General features: G+C 35.3%; 2 protein-coding genes across 3 annotated transcripts in view; both read left to right on the top strand.

The window, feature by feature from the left end:
• Lrriq1 (leucine-rich repeats and IQ motif containing 1) overlaps positions 1 to 2,457 on the top strand; it is an 85,339-nt gene extending 82,882 nt beyond the window's left edge. Inside the window, exon 18 of one of the 2 annotated variants that reach the window (XM_063264416.1) lies at positions 71 to 2,457. In XM_063264416.1, coding sequence (XP_063120486.1) covers positions 71 to 226 — 156 coding nt within the window. In that variant the 3' untranslated portion in view covers positions 227 to 2,457. The remainder of the gene's footprint in view (positions 1 to 70) is intronic. The other variant, XM_063264417.1, reaches the window with a different exon arrangement.
• Positions 2,458 to 9,742: 7,285 nt separating this feature from the next.
• The window catches only part of LOC120093145 (leucine-rich repeat and IQ domain-containing protein 1-like), a 125,601-nt gene continuing 120,594 nt past the window's right edge, over positions 9,743 to 14,749 (top strand). The window contains exons 1-4 of the mRNA XM_039080113.1: positions 9,743 to 9,752; positions 10,339 to 10,460; positions 10,964 to 11,059; positions 11,293 to 11,375. Coding sequence (XP_038936041.1) covers positions 11,324 to 11,375 — 52 coding nt within the window. The 5' untranslated portion in view covers positions 9,743 to 9,752; positions 10,339 to 10,460; positions 10,964 to 11,059; positions 11,293 to 11,323. The remainder of the gene's footprint in view (positions 9,753 to 10,338; positions 10,461 to 10,963; positions 11,060 to 11,292; positions 11,376 to 14,749) is intronic.

Genomic DNA, 14,749 nt, shown 5'->3' with positions numbered 1-14,749 from the left:
GATAACATAGAGAATCTGGTTTAGGGTTTGATCTGTAACCCGGCATAACATACTTCACATTTTTGTTCAGGCAGTTTGGAAGGGCTTTATTTTACGAAAGAAACTGGTGACCGCCATAGAGGCTATCAAGGATGAAGAATCTGGAGAAGAATATGAAGAAATAGATTTAGAGGATTTTGAATTTGATGAGGTAAGTGCCAACTGCATCAAACAAAAGTTATTCTAGTAGTATTTTGCTAGACTGGGTTAAAGCTAACTCTTCTGCTGGTTGCTGCAGATGCTGTAGTAATCATCACCTTTAAAGACACCCTGGCTACTTTGTGTATTCTGAGCCATGCTCTAAGGTGACCAATAATGTCATATGATAGGTGCCACTGTTACTTCCTACCCTCTTCTTAATCTGTCTTCCTACTATGTACAGACTCTAAGGGGTAATGGAATGACTACCAGGCATTTTGTCCTCTTGAACCAGATTCCCTAAGGTTAGGGACTTACTTATCCACACTGGAAACTTTAGGGGGAAGCATTGATAGAACACTCTCATGTATTTGACCTTATTCAGATTTGCACCTTTTCAGAAAGCCCAACTTTTAGTCTGAGACTTAGCTTGGACTGCAGATGGCAAATACTTGGCATTGTTTCCTTCATCTCCTTTAAATAGAGTAATTCCTCAGCTCTTTGCATTTCATGATTATGATATTTTAAGTGAATATGAACCTCCCAACTTATTTGTGCTATGACAATGTAAAGTGGAAAATTCCAGAAATAAGTAAACAATTTTATCAACGGTGCATAATCCTGAGCAGTGTGACGATGTCTGCAAGCATCAGGCTCCATCGTGTCTGGAGTCTGAGCTGTCTGCTCTGCTGTTTGTGCTACGTGTCTGCAGCATATGCCATGCCTCTTTGTAAGCTACTTCATGCTCTTTTAGTTATTAGGCCAAATGATGCACAAAGATAATGATCTTATTCGAATAAGGCTTATTTCATAGTTGGAGTTGGAAGTGCAAAATTAATTGCACTAGTAATTTTATTACACTATCTAAGAATGTTCGTCCTCTTTTATTATTCAATATTGTTTTGAACCTCTTACAAATAATTAATAAATTGAAGTTTATCACAGATATATATATATACATACATGCATGCACACGTGCGTGCGCGCGCGCGCGCGCACACACACACACACACACACACACACACACACACACACGAAAATGGTGAATGTAGAGATTGATGTTGACCATGCTATCATGTTCCCAGTGGTACGTGATAGGGTCTCTGATCCTATCTCTAATCCAACAGCCCCATCAGTTAATTGCCTTCGAACAAAGTAGCACATTGCTGAGAATTAGTTATATAAAAGTATTTTTCTAATGTTAAATGTCTGGTTATTTTGAAAATAGGTTAACTGCTTTTCAAAGCATATTAATATCTTAAATGTAGCATCATTCTAGTTTAGCTACCAAACAGAGCTAAACAAAGAATTCTCAGCTGAGGAATATTGAATGGCCTAGAAGCACCTAAAAAAATGCTCAACATCTTTAGTCATCAGGGAAATGCAAATCAAAACAACCCTGAGATTCTATCTCACAACAGTCAAAATGGCTAAGATCAAATACTTAGGTAACAACAGATGCTGGCAAGGACATAGAGAAAGAGGAACACTCTTCCATTGTTGATGGAATTGCAAGCTGGTACAACCACTTTGGAGGTTCCTCAGGAATTGGACATAGTACTTCCTGAGGACCCAGCTATAACTTTCCTGGGAATATACCCAAAAGATGCCCCAACATAAAACAAGGACACATGCTCCACTATATTCATAGCAGCCTTATTTATAATAGCCAGAGAGGAATAGATATAGAAAATGTGGTACACCTACAAAATGGAGTACTACTCAGCTATTAAAAACAATGGCTTCATTAAATTCTTAGACAAATGGATGAAACTAGAAAATATCATCCTGAGTGAGATAACCCAATAACAAAAAAATCACACATGGTATTCCCTCACTGATAACCCAAAAGCTTGGATTGCCCGAGATATAATACACAGACCACCTGAAGCTCAAAAAAAAGGAAGAACAAAGTGTGGATGCTTCAGTCCTTCTTAGAAGGGGGAAGAAAAATATTCATAGGAGGACATATGGAGACGAAGTTTGGAGCAGAGACTGAAGGAATGGCCATTCAGAGCCTGCCCCACCTGGGGATGCAGCCCATATACATACAGCTCTGTTATCATAGTGCCAACAGAAAGATAGAGACATTTTTAGGTAACTACATTAGAAAGTATGAAGCTTTCTTTTATAGTCCTTCTGTTTAGTTTGGTTAAACTTATTCCTAAGTATTTGGTGTATTTGCATATTAAAGATAATTTCATAAGTTTTATTCATTTTCACATTAATTTTAGTCAGATAGTTGACTCCCTCTGTTGGCCTGCAAAAGCATTGCACTCATATGCACAAACCAAGAGACATACAAATGCATACACAAATTTAGAAAATGAAGAAAATGGTGTGCATATTCTGCAAGCAAGTAAATTGCTAGCATTTTCATCATACTCTTCTCTCTCTGTCTCTCCTCTCTCTGTCTCTCTTCTGTCTCTGTCTCTGTCTCTGTCTCTGTCTCTCTCTCTCTCTCTCTCTCTCGCTCTCTCTTTCTCTCTTGTTGCACACAGAGGAAAATGTCAGCTATTATGCTGCCATCCTTGTAGCTCTTCTACATAAATTTTAGACAGGATTTGTGATTGAATCTGGAACTTATTGATGGGAAAGGATGACTGACGATCCCAATGGAATATTCCACAACTCCTGAATGCAGTGAAATCACAATGAAATCACTGTGTCATTGAACCATTCGTAAAATATGTTCTCCTTTTATGCTAGTTTCTCTGCATAACTAATTCTTTTAGGGATATTTTCTTTTTTTCCCCATTTGCCCTATCTGTTCTATGTTCAGTTTTTAAGCTTTCTTGTGACCCCTCCTTTTATATTAACCAAATATTTTTACTTTTCTTCTTTTCTTTCTATCATTTGCTTTTTACTTGATCTTTGACCTTTTATGAACCCTTTCTTTCTTCCTTAATAGCCCTGTGATCATCATTCTTTGCTTCACAGGGTCTCCATAATATTTATTCTACTTTCAGTGAAATTTGACAGATTGCCAATTTCTTTAAGTTTGTTTTCTCTTCTTATGATTGTTGTTGCTAAACCTCAGCATATTTGACTTTGAATTTTCCTGTTTGGTTTAAGAGAAGTCAAATCTTCTTAAATTTGTGGTTCATGTCTTTCAATACTTTTGGAAAATTCTTGTAGAAATTTGCTTCAAATTTTTGTGTTTTGTTTGTTTTTGTTTTTCTTTTTGGTGAAAAAGTTGTGAAGAAATATTATGATAGATATCTAAATGCTTCACACAGTTTTATATTCTTTAATATTCTTTTATGATTTTATCCTTTAATGCTGGAAGATTCATTTAAATTATATCTACTTTCTCAGTGGTCAATAAAGTTATTTGTTTATTATTTGCAACATGATGTTTTAAAATATGCATATATGTATGAATAGTCACATAACCAAGTTTAGCTAATTAATGTACGCATTACTAAAAGAAATTATCAGTTTTGTAGAGGAAATCTCTTTGTCATCTGCTCAGAATTATACCAAGAAGGTAATATGTTGTTAAGTAATAGTTGTAATGTATGATAATGAACTGCATTTTCTTCTAAATTAATTCTTTGCTTATGCATGTCTATGTGTCATATGTGTATGTATGTGTATATTCACATGTGTAGGAGTGAACATTGCATGCATGTGAAGGATCCAAGTTGACAGTGGGTGTTCACCTCAGTCACTCTCCATTTATATTGAGGCTAGGATTCTAGTAAAACCCACACTTGACATTTTGAGTATTCTGACTAGTAGATTGCTCCAAGAATTCCTTGTCTCTCCTTCCTGCATGCTGAGATTATAGACAAGCCGTCACGCTCAGCATTTAAGTAAGTTCTGAGATTCTGGACACTGATCCTTATACTTTCATGCAAGCACATTATTCCTCAAACTGTTACTCCAGCTTCCAAACTAAAATGCTGACCCTTTAACCAACATCTCTTTTCCCCTTTCTGACTCTGTCCTTACAGACTGAAATCATTATTCTACTCTACCTCTATGACTCAACTCACTTAGATTCCACATACATGAGTACAATGACACAGGTTTTTTGTTTGTTTATTTTAAATGCTCAGTGCCCTCCAGACTCATCTGCCTTGTTGCAAGTGACTTTCTATCATTTCTATTGGCTAAATGTTACCCTACTCTATGAACACCACATTTTGTTTGTATACTTACTGATGAAAATTTAAGTTGATTTCATATTATGCCTAGTGCTGTAATAAACACGAGGCCCATGCATTTCTTTAACACATTGATTTTATTTCCTTTTGATGCATACCAAGTAGAGAAATTATTGGATCAGTTAATCTATTTTTAGTTCAATTTTTAGTTTTACAGAGATTTTTATACTGTTTCTTAATATGGATGATGATAATTTATATTCACTCCAATAATATGAATGACCTCATTCTTCACGCATTGTTGTATCGTTGTTATAATATGTGTTTTTATTACTAGCCATCTTTTCTGCATGCAGAACCATGTCACTGCGTCTTGGTGCACATTTTTCTGAACATGATGATATTGAGTATTTTCCCAGAACCATGTTGGTCATTTGTGTATGTGTGTGTGTTTTTAAAGAGCATCTACTCAGACCCTTTGTTTATTTTCTTTAAATCTAACTACATGTTTTTCATTGGATAGACTTAAAGTCTTTCTTGTTGGTTTAGTTTTTCAAGGGCTAGCTACTGATCTTCAGGTCTTACAGATCCTAGAAAGTGCTGTACATGCATTCCGGGGGAATAGTTGTGGATTTCTTTTACACCTTAGTTATGAACTCCTTACCAGATGTGTATTTTGCAGATTATTTTTTTTTTTTTTTGGTTCCTGAGACAGGATTTTTCTGTTCTTGGTTGTCCTGGAACTCTCTCTATCTAGACCAGGCTGACCCCTAACCCAGAGATCCTCCTGCCCCTGCCTCCTGAAACCTGGGATTATAGTCATGCACCATCACTACCTGGCTGCAGATATTCTGTAATGCGGATTTTATTTACTTTGTTGTTTTCTGAGCTGGATTGAAGTATTTATTTCAATGAATCCTATGTGTCTATTTTTTCTCCTGTTGCATATGATTTTTTGTGTTGTTATTTTAAAAATTCACTGCCAATTTCAATGTTAAAACATTGCCTTGGGTTAGAGACCGACATGTTTATGTTTGTCCTATCAAGTGTTTCACTAATAATATTTCCTACTTTATCTAATCATTTTGTTATATTGAATTCATAATTTAAATTATGCTATTACTCTGTATTAAACTGTATAGTTTAAACTATACAGTTTTATTGTTTTATTACTGATTTTGATTTTTGACAATATTATATAGGTATGTAATGGAATACTTTCTCCCCATACCCTTCTGTCACTAATACTGCTGATACTAGCATGTCTAACATTTATGTGGATGCAGGGGTTCCAAAATCATTGTGCCAGCAGAGCCATTCCTCCAACTACTTAACAAAACACATAATGTAAAGCAAGTACTCATTAGGAAACTACTTCAGTCTTCCTTTGATTCTTTCATTTCCTTCCCATTGCCATACAACTTCAGAGCATGTAATCAAATAACCAGAAGGTTCCATTATTTTTAACTTTTCTTAAAATTGCCCGTGTACAATGTATATGACCTAACTGACCACTTTTTTTTCTTTTATTAATATAAGTAATGGAAATAATTATATTTTGAATCAAATTCTGAATTTTCAAGATATATCACAACACAGTCATATAGAACTAATTCAAACGTACTCTCTTTTAATCGGGAATTGCTGAGTGCTTATCCCATGGCAGACACCATGCTTGGTGCCAGGATAGCTACATGGAAACAACATGACCACACATTCACGGCTTGTTAGAAGTGCATTTCAATATTCCTATTGCAATTATTGAAAGGAAATAAGTATAAAACTGGTTTGACCATGTACCTGGGATCAGATACACATGTCAGTCTATTATGATTTTATGCCTTAAACACCATGCCGTAGAGCAACCAAAGACACTTTTCACCAACATCTATTTTTGTTTTATTAAATATACTTTACCCAAATTTATTAAGTGCCAAGAACTTTGAGGTGTATGATATTTCCTACATATAATATAACAAGTTATATTAGCATACATTCTGAATGCTTGTGGAAGAATTAAGATTTCCAGACCAAAGTGAACTTCATTTCATGCAGAAAGAACTTACTGTGTTTAACAATTTTCTTCATAGATCTTCCCTGTAAAATATCTGAAAAGCATGCTCCAACTAATCCTGACATGTGGAACCACATACTATTTATATTCCAGTTGATGGTTATTTTGTTATTTTGTACAGCAAATAACTTGTTTTCTACCCTGAAGAAATAGCAGCAGCATTCACTCGTTTATTATGAACATCAAAAGCTACCCTAAATATTCAGAAATGAATAGTTGCCTAAGAATATCTATCTGTACCTTAGTTCTACAAAGACAGATTTTCCTCACATTGCACTCCCATGGCCACTGAGGGTTCTGACTCACAAGATTGGTGCAGAATTCATGTAATTTGTCTCAGTGTATTTAACTGAGGTCATTGTCATTAGTCTAGATTTTATCCTGGAATATCCATCAGTAAATGAACTCTCAGATACTTTAACTAGTTTGGTAGATCCCCGTGGGAGAATTTTTCTTGGAAAGGGAAAGTATAGGCTAGTTTGAAAAACAGGGGTCACTGTTCTTTCTCCCCTATCTATCTCCCAGGATCTAAGGTGTTGTTTTCAATTTACCTGCTCAAATTCATTATATCCTACTTCAGTAGTCTGAGAAGGAAAATACTATTTCTAGATGCTGTAATTTCTGTAGTAAGACAATGAATACTGCTATATAGAGAGATATTGTTAGATTCCTGCCCTAGGGAGAACTGCTATTGGAATATTGCTATAGAGAATATGGTAAGGTGAGACCTGCTCTAAACTGAGCTGCTAGAGAGAGAACTACTAAACTTAGTACTGCTGCTGAGTCCTGCTGTAGAAACAGGACTTCTGCTAGTGAGTGTTTCTAGCGGAGTGCTGTTCTATGGAATACTGCTATTGGAGCATACAGCAATAGCTATAGAAAGACCTTCTACAGAGATAGCTACTTTAGGGAGAACGTCTGTCTGGAGTACTGGTATGGAGTGAGGCTATTGGAGTACTGCTACAGGTAGAACTGTGGTAGAGAGCACTACTATGGGAATGCCACTAGAGAGAAACCTGCTGTAAAGGGCACTGCTGTTATTTTACTGCTACTGTGGTGCTCTGTAGGGGGCAGTGCTATAGAGTGAGGGTGGGGAGCTAGATTTCCAGAGGAGAGAAAAAGATGAACTGATTTGACAGGTATTTTAAAGTTCTAGGAAGATTAGTATACGCCAGATCGACAGCACAAATTGTCTCCCAGTAGTCAGGAGCCAGTCGTAACCAGTAGGCAGAGGGCACCGTGTCTTTTCCTAGTTTTCACCATCTCATTTTCACACACACTCTGCATTTTAACCATTTTCCTTACAATAAGATCATTAATTCCATGATAGCTGCTGTTCAGCAACCTGTGACCCTTCCCTGTCTAAATATACATTACCACTCAGAAAAAAATATAAGTACCTTAAGACCCTGAATCTCAGTCTTGTCAGGAATTTTGCATCGAACTTCAGTTCTTTTCTTTGTTTTTAAAGGGCAGTCATTAGGTATTTTATATTCTGTCATGAGACAGAGAAACCAACCTGAATGTAGAAGTCAATGGGAGTTTCCTGGGTTTCTGACATGATTTAGCAAGTAGGTAATATTATCAGCATCAATAGTTGCAAACAGTTTTAATATCTTATTTTCAAAAACAATGAATACAAATGCCCTCCATGTCACCTTTCTCATTCCAAACTTTGAAAACCATCAGTTTTTTTCCCTCTCATTGTTATTTCCTCAGAACCACAGCAGTGTTCCTTGGCTGCCATTTTCTTATCTTATCTTCCTCAGATATGGGGAGAAAACTATTAAAATTTCCAGGGAGCGTCCTCTTCCTGTGCCTTCTCCCTGTATCTCCAATAATCCTTTGTTTGGGAATATTTGAATACTTTGTTTGAAAAATAAAATTTGTACATTTACTGTGTACAACATAGTACTTTAAAACATTTCTTTCTAGTAGAATTGATAAATTAAGTTTATTGTGAAATTCAGTAACAAGTGTATTTACTGTCATAAGAATGGTTAAAATTCTCTCAGATGTCTAATACATTTTACTTGATAGAATCACCATATAATTAAATTCTTGAACTTATTCCATATTTCCCAATTACAATTCTTAAACTAAATGTAACTGTGAGATAGATATTTGTGTGTTAATAATTCTTGTGTAATAAGAAATCCCATAAAAAATTTTACTGTGTATAGTTGTTATGTTCATGTGATATTGGAATACCATGACCTTGATTTTGTCTCCTAAGAATAATGACTCAGTAAAAGTGTGTTGCTGTCTGGCCTACCAGCAGTGACTAGTGGCTTAGTCTCGCATTTTTCAGTAGTCATTCAATAAGCAAGGCACACTGAACTTGTGTAAGTGGCAAAAATTGTTAGCATTTTCTCAGAATATAGCCACTCTACCTTTCAAAGGGATTGGCTATTTTACAGCCTTCTAAATGCTATTAAGTGTCCTGGTGATCCTTGTTCATAAAGAATCACAGATTACTCTAAGATACAGCAGATAAGATAAACCAATTACATAAAATTCAGATAATTATGCCTTAAATATGCACCATTCATGTAATTAATAAAACTTTATTGAATAAAGAATCGACTTGGGAATTGTATAAGTGGAACAAACATGATTCAGGATGAAGAGAAAAGTCTTACACAGTAAAACTTTCACACTTGACATATAAATTAACTCTTTTCCTGCCTGAAGAATTGTTTTGGTATATAATTGCATCAGAAAGGACATACTATACATGTTTTTAAACCAGGAATATAAATTTCTCCTTTCTGTAAAAATAAAACTTGTAAGATTATTGAAAGTAAAAGTTAAAGCAAACCCTAGCTTATATGCAATACTTAAGGAAAACTGATTCTAATTTATTAAAATATGTGGTCTTTATAACAGTGTTTAATAGAAAATGTGATTTGCACCACAATAGGCTTAATGCTGATTTTTCTTGGTTACTTCTAGACAGCAGAGAGTCAGTAATGAACTCAGAACAGGGTTCACCTCATTTTTAGAGCAATCACTGATCAGCTCCTCCCTTAACCAAAGTGTGTGGATCAAGCGTTTTATAATGAATGCCTTAGCCAGAGGTGCAGCCTCTCACTGAAGAATGTAAAATTTTCCTATACACAAAAGACCTCATGGACTTTGTGTACATTTGTGCAAATTGTACAGTGTAAAGGAACCATGGTAAAGGTTTGCAAGGAAGACATTGTCCGTTCTAATGTTATTACTCATGCAGGATGCCTTGGAGAAAGACTGGCCAGCCTTAGATTCCACCAGCTTCCCTTCACAAACACTGCCTCTCTCCAAGCAGCTGCCCTGGCCAAAGGTAACATGTCATGGAAACTTCTGAGTGCTCGATCTCGTCTGGCTTCTGAAGGTTCTGCTATGCTGTGGTGATTAATAATACAATTTATTAGCTTGAAAAACATGATTACTTCTAGAAGCCTTTGACTTCCTCCTCATCCCCAGATGTAATTTTTCATGTAGCCTTTCTTTCATTTACTCTCTATTTTTTCTTTACTTTGGATTTCTTTCAATGCTTTATTTCACAGTAGCCAGAAAAAAAAATAATGATGTGTCTCAGCTGCATATTTGGCAGCAGACAAAAATCACTGGCTGACAGTTCTTTAAAAATGCAGAAATGCACACGGATAGGGGCAGCTGAGGATCCTCAGCCAGAGGTCAAGGGACCACAATATCTGTTATTTATTTGATAATCTTTGAAGTTTTCGTTTTCCGAGATTTCTAAAGATCTTTGCAATTAATCATTTTGTATATGTGAGCTATACCAAAAAAGCAAACTATTCCCCATGTAACAAAAGCATATTGAGGCATGTTCCAGAAATTTCATTTTATTATCAGTTTAATTTTGTAATGAGTTTCCCTTTTAAGATGGCTCAGGCTGACCCAAGTGAGATAACAATACAAATGCTGGAATTGTTCCATTTCCTTTACATTTCTGTATGCTTTTAACATAAGAACACTCGGACTTTGAGACATGATGAAACTTCACCCCCGGTACCAGCTCATCCAGCTCAAGCATGGCTTTGCAATGAGAGAGAAAATCTGTTGTCGTCAGAGCACACGCAGTTCAGTAGCAGGTAAGCTAAGTTGCTCAGTTAAATCAGCACTGACTTAGAAATGGCAAAGACAAAAGTACACATCCCTTATGGAAGGAGAATAGCCATAAAAATCGATGTGCATGATTCGGTTAAAAGATGAAGAATGTGTAATGTTAAAGTATGAAAATTCTAATGTGAAAAATGTGTGAGTTAGATGCATTAAAGCAATGCAAAACTCACCTTTCGGTGAAATAATGCAATAATTGTGCAAACAGGTCTTCATGACCTGACAGGTAGAGAGAGGCACTAGAATAAAAGTCCCAGGACCCCAGTCCTTTCAGCAAAAGGATTGAAATATGCTCCATGTAATTGAAATGTAAACATTTTAAATTAATGGCAGACTTTTATTACTTTTCAAGATAAAACTCCTCTGTAGCTTAAATAGATTTTATTTCCAAGTTTGAGACAATAACAGCTTGTAGTTTTTAAAGGGGCTGATGCAATTCTGGTGATTCTGTTAAAAACATGCACTTCGTTAGCAGATCAGAAAGTGGAACTTTATCCTGGACACCTGAATCAAAATCAAGTAGGAAGAGTTTACTGCAATCTGAAAAAGAGGAAAAAATTTCAGAAGAATGGTAAGTCCTCTATTTTGCACTAAAGAAATAAGAATTTGAAGGACTACTGGATATCACAGACAGATATTTTGGGGGATCCAAGTAGTCATTAGTCTTTACTAAACGTACCTTTGAAATAAGTTAATAATTGGAATTGTAGATGTATTGTATGCAATACACTTCAAATATGTACCTTTACATGTATATCTATGTCCAAATATACTTTAGATATTTTCACTGTATCTTTTTAATAGGGGCTTTAAGGATATCTCTACAGCTCAGCAAATGCTAAAGAGAGCAAAGAAAATGAAATCAAGGAAACTAAGGAAAAAATTAGGTAAGTCATGTCCTTTGAGCGGCAGTAGTTGTGATATTGACTATAAAATTTTTAAATCATGTTTTCTATGTTGTATTTAATACAAACAGAAATTAATGCACAGGAAATTATATCTAAGCTAATAACTACAAAATCCTCGATTTTCAAAGAAAATTATAAATCGCACTTAATGTTATATTTTGCTCTTTTATTTTTAAAAATAATCCCTGCTTTACATACATGGGCAGTGACTTTTCTCTGTGCTGTGTGCTCTGTCAGCTTTGTTATAATTTGTGTCTGGGCTGGAAGGTACATCATGGAATGTTGATTAAAAAACCATCCGCTGAATGTGCTCCTTTCTTTGTGCACTCGTAAATGACCTGGCTAGTCAGTAAACTAAATACATCAGTTTAGTGGATTTAACTGTAGATGTTCACACATGAAAACACACACACACACACACACACACACACACACACTCAATTGATTTCTCTCGTGACTGAAAAATTTGGTAAAAATTGGAAGGCATAATTTTTTATCCAGTTGTGATAGTATTCTTTCTTTGGTCTCTTCTCATTTACATATACATGCGAAATGCAGAGATATGAGGCAAAAAATAGCAAATGGTTATGATTTTTATATTTGTTCAAAACTTTAAATTTATCTACATATTATTACATTTACCTTCAATCTTTATAATCTCATGAGTTTATGAGCTTAATATAAATACTCTTCTAATGAGCAGTTTTGTTACAAGTAATCAAGAAAAAATTATACGTGTAGCTCAGAAATTACCTGTTTCTTTGAATGTTTATTAAATTCTGACATATATGCATATATAGTTTAAAATCTGAATTAAAATAACAGAAATACATTTTAATACATAAAATACGTTTCATATCAGTCAGTAGCTTTTGATAAATTCATGGTAATTTATTTTTAGATTTTTAAACATTTTTAAACATTTTAATTTCCATGTTGCATCCTCTTGAGATAACTGTAATTTTGTATACTGATTGTCAGATACAAACATTGAACATTTAAACATTTTAAAATAAATTTAAGTACAGTGCTTTCCCCTTGTCTATGTCTGCTCTCAACTCATTTTATAAATCCCTATGAAGGTTATCTACTGGGAACCAAACCACTGGCTACTTCAGAGAAATTGTAACTCAAAACTAAGGGAGTCTCGAAGCTCAGTCTGGGTATGCGGAATACAATACAATAAAAAAAAGTTGTTCAATAAACTTCTTCATTCCTATGGTTTGTTTTTCTATCCTTCTACATGAATCTCAAAAGGAGCTGTTTTAAGAATAATAGAAAAAAATACATGGAACCCCTGAGCCAAGTTCAAAGGCAAAATAGGTTGAGAACTGACCCAGTCACAATTCCGCACCTATTTTGCTAGGTTTTCTTTAAAAAGAAATAACACCATGTTTGCAGTCTCCTTCCCTGGTGAGAACTGAGGAAAAGTTTATGTCGGTAAAATGCTTATATGATTCTGCCACTGGGGATGTCTTTTGTCCTGCTGTTGTCATGGAAACCTTATTTAAGGAAAGTCTGATAAAGTTTGATCAGCCAATTAAATGTTTCACTGCAAAGGATTCACCAAGCAGTATTGGCATAGTTGTAAAGTTTCCTTTTTTGGTGTATAATGTTGTTTTGAATTTGGGGTTACACCTAGATATAATTAAGTAAAAGAGTTTCTTTTTATCAGTCACAAGGGGGCGTGATAGGGTCAAAAATGAGAAGGGAAAACCCACAGTGAAACATGTGACTCCATTTTTAACTTAATGTTTTGGCGGTGTTGAATAAGCATTAAGTTATTAGGAAAAGTCCTAGGTGACAGTTGTGACTTTCAAAGTGTAGACCATCAGCTGACCACATAGTGCCAATCAACTCTTTACCACAGAGGGAAATTTTAAATCTCTTTGTCACGTGTTTGTTGCCTTTTTAAAAAAATCAATATATTAAAGACACAAAATCAATGACTTCAAAATCTGAATAAAAGAGTCTAATAAAGAATTTAACAACGACCCTTTTATGGTTCTCATTGCTTTCCCCTATACCCTCCTGACAGTTGACAGATCAGTTGGAATAAGTGAAAGTTAAAAATGAAAAGGAATAAAAAGGAAAAAAAAGAGGCCCCCTTGAATGAATTTATTTATATTTTATTTTATTTATCTTCTATTAATTTTATGGTGCTTACACTATTTTCATCTCAGAGTATATTATTTAATGCTAATTTACTCAGGTTGTGATTAGATTTCTTTTAGAGATTAAAATTTAATCTAACTGCCGTTGCCTTTCCAGTTTTCATAATGATACTGGTGATGTCATTAATTTACTTGAAAATGACCATCATTTAAAGTTTTAGCCACTAATATTCAAAAACAATATTTAAATATTTACTTAACTATCCACATTCTGCTAAACCTGAAAATGCCTACTAGGAGAGTTTAAATACTAATGGGAATACTAAGCACATCTTATACGGAAAGTCTGCAAACATGAAAATTTGGAGCCATGAGAGGGCAGCATTGTCTGCAAAAGTGCTGTAAGAGTTGCTAGTTCTGCAGGCCGAGGGCCTTGGAATGGGCCAGGATCTGTTAATTAAATGGAGTTGATGCTATTCTGCATTCTAACAAAGCTGTGAGCCTCAAGGAAGACTAGCATTCACACAGAGTATGGGAGCATTAAATACGGCGGTCATGGCTGGTCAGGAAAAAGCGCTTCATATTTTCTGTTCATAGGTTTTATATATTTTTATAAGTCAAGGAATATGAATCAAAAATATGTATTTAAGGTGAAAATGAAAACATGGCAGGGGCAGAACGTCCGCTGATTGGAGATAATAATGGGTGAAGGAGTAGATCGCCAAGAGAGGGGGGAAAAAAACTGCTGGAGAAACTGGTTAATCAGGAAGCAGAGTTGAGGAGCTACAGTGGTTGCAAAGCCTGGGGAAAAGCCTGTTCCTGTTCCTGATGAAATCTGCTGGTATAACAGGCCGGCTGCTTTAAAGAGCAGCAGGACCCAGTGTCCTGCCTAGCTGACAATACAGGCCTCCGAAGCAGTCCTGTTTGTTTTGTCTTATTTCTTTGTTACAAAGTATTATTTAAGTAGAAAAAGCTAAAGAGAAGCTGAAGGGGGAAGAAGGAGAAGATGGTGGAGGAATTGCTTGGCATTCTTGACAGGAAGTCTAAGATTTCTGTGATGTTGTCATGGTTTACACAGTTGACATTTGGATCTAGATCGTTGCTGTTTTACCTAGTAAGTAATTTTCCCCCTTGTGATTGATATCAGCTAGAAACTGTAGTAACTAGTCCTGTTTTGTGTGGTTTCTGTCTGTTCTGCTGCCCTCCACACAGAAGGTATTTCAGAACTTGGTTACCAGA

This window comes from Rattus norvegicus, chromosome 7, assembly GCF_036323735.1.
Source record: "Rattus norvegicus strain BN/NHsdMcwi chromosome 7, GRCr8, whole genome shotgun sequence".
In the NCBI taxonomy this organism is placed as follows: Eukaryota; Metazoa; Chordata; class Mammalia; order Rodentia; family Muridae; genus Rattus; species Rattus norvegicus.
The sequence above is the reverse complement of the archived record's forward strand: the minus strand, read 5'-3'. Positions and strand labels throughout refer to the sequence as shown.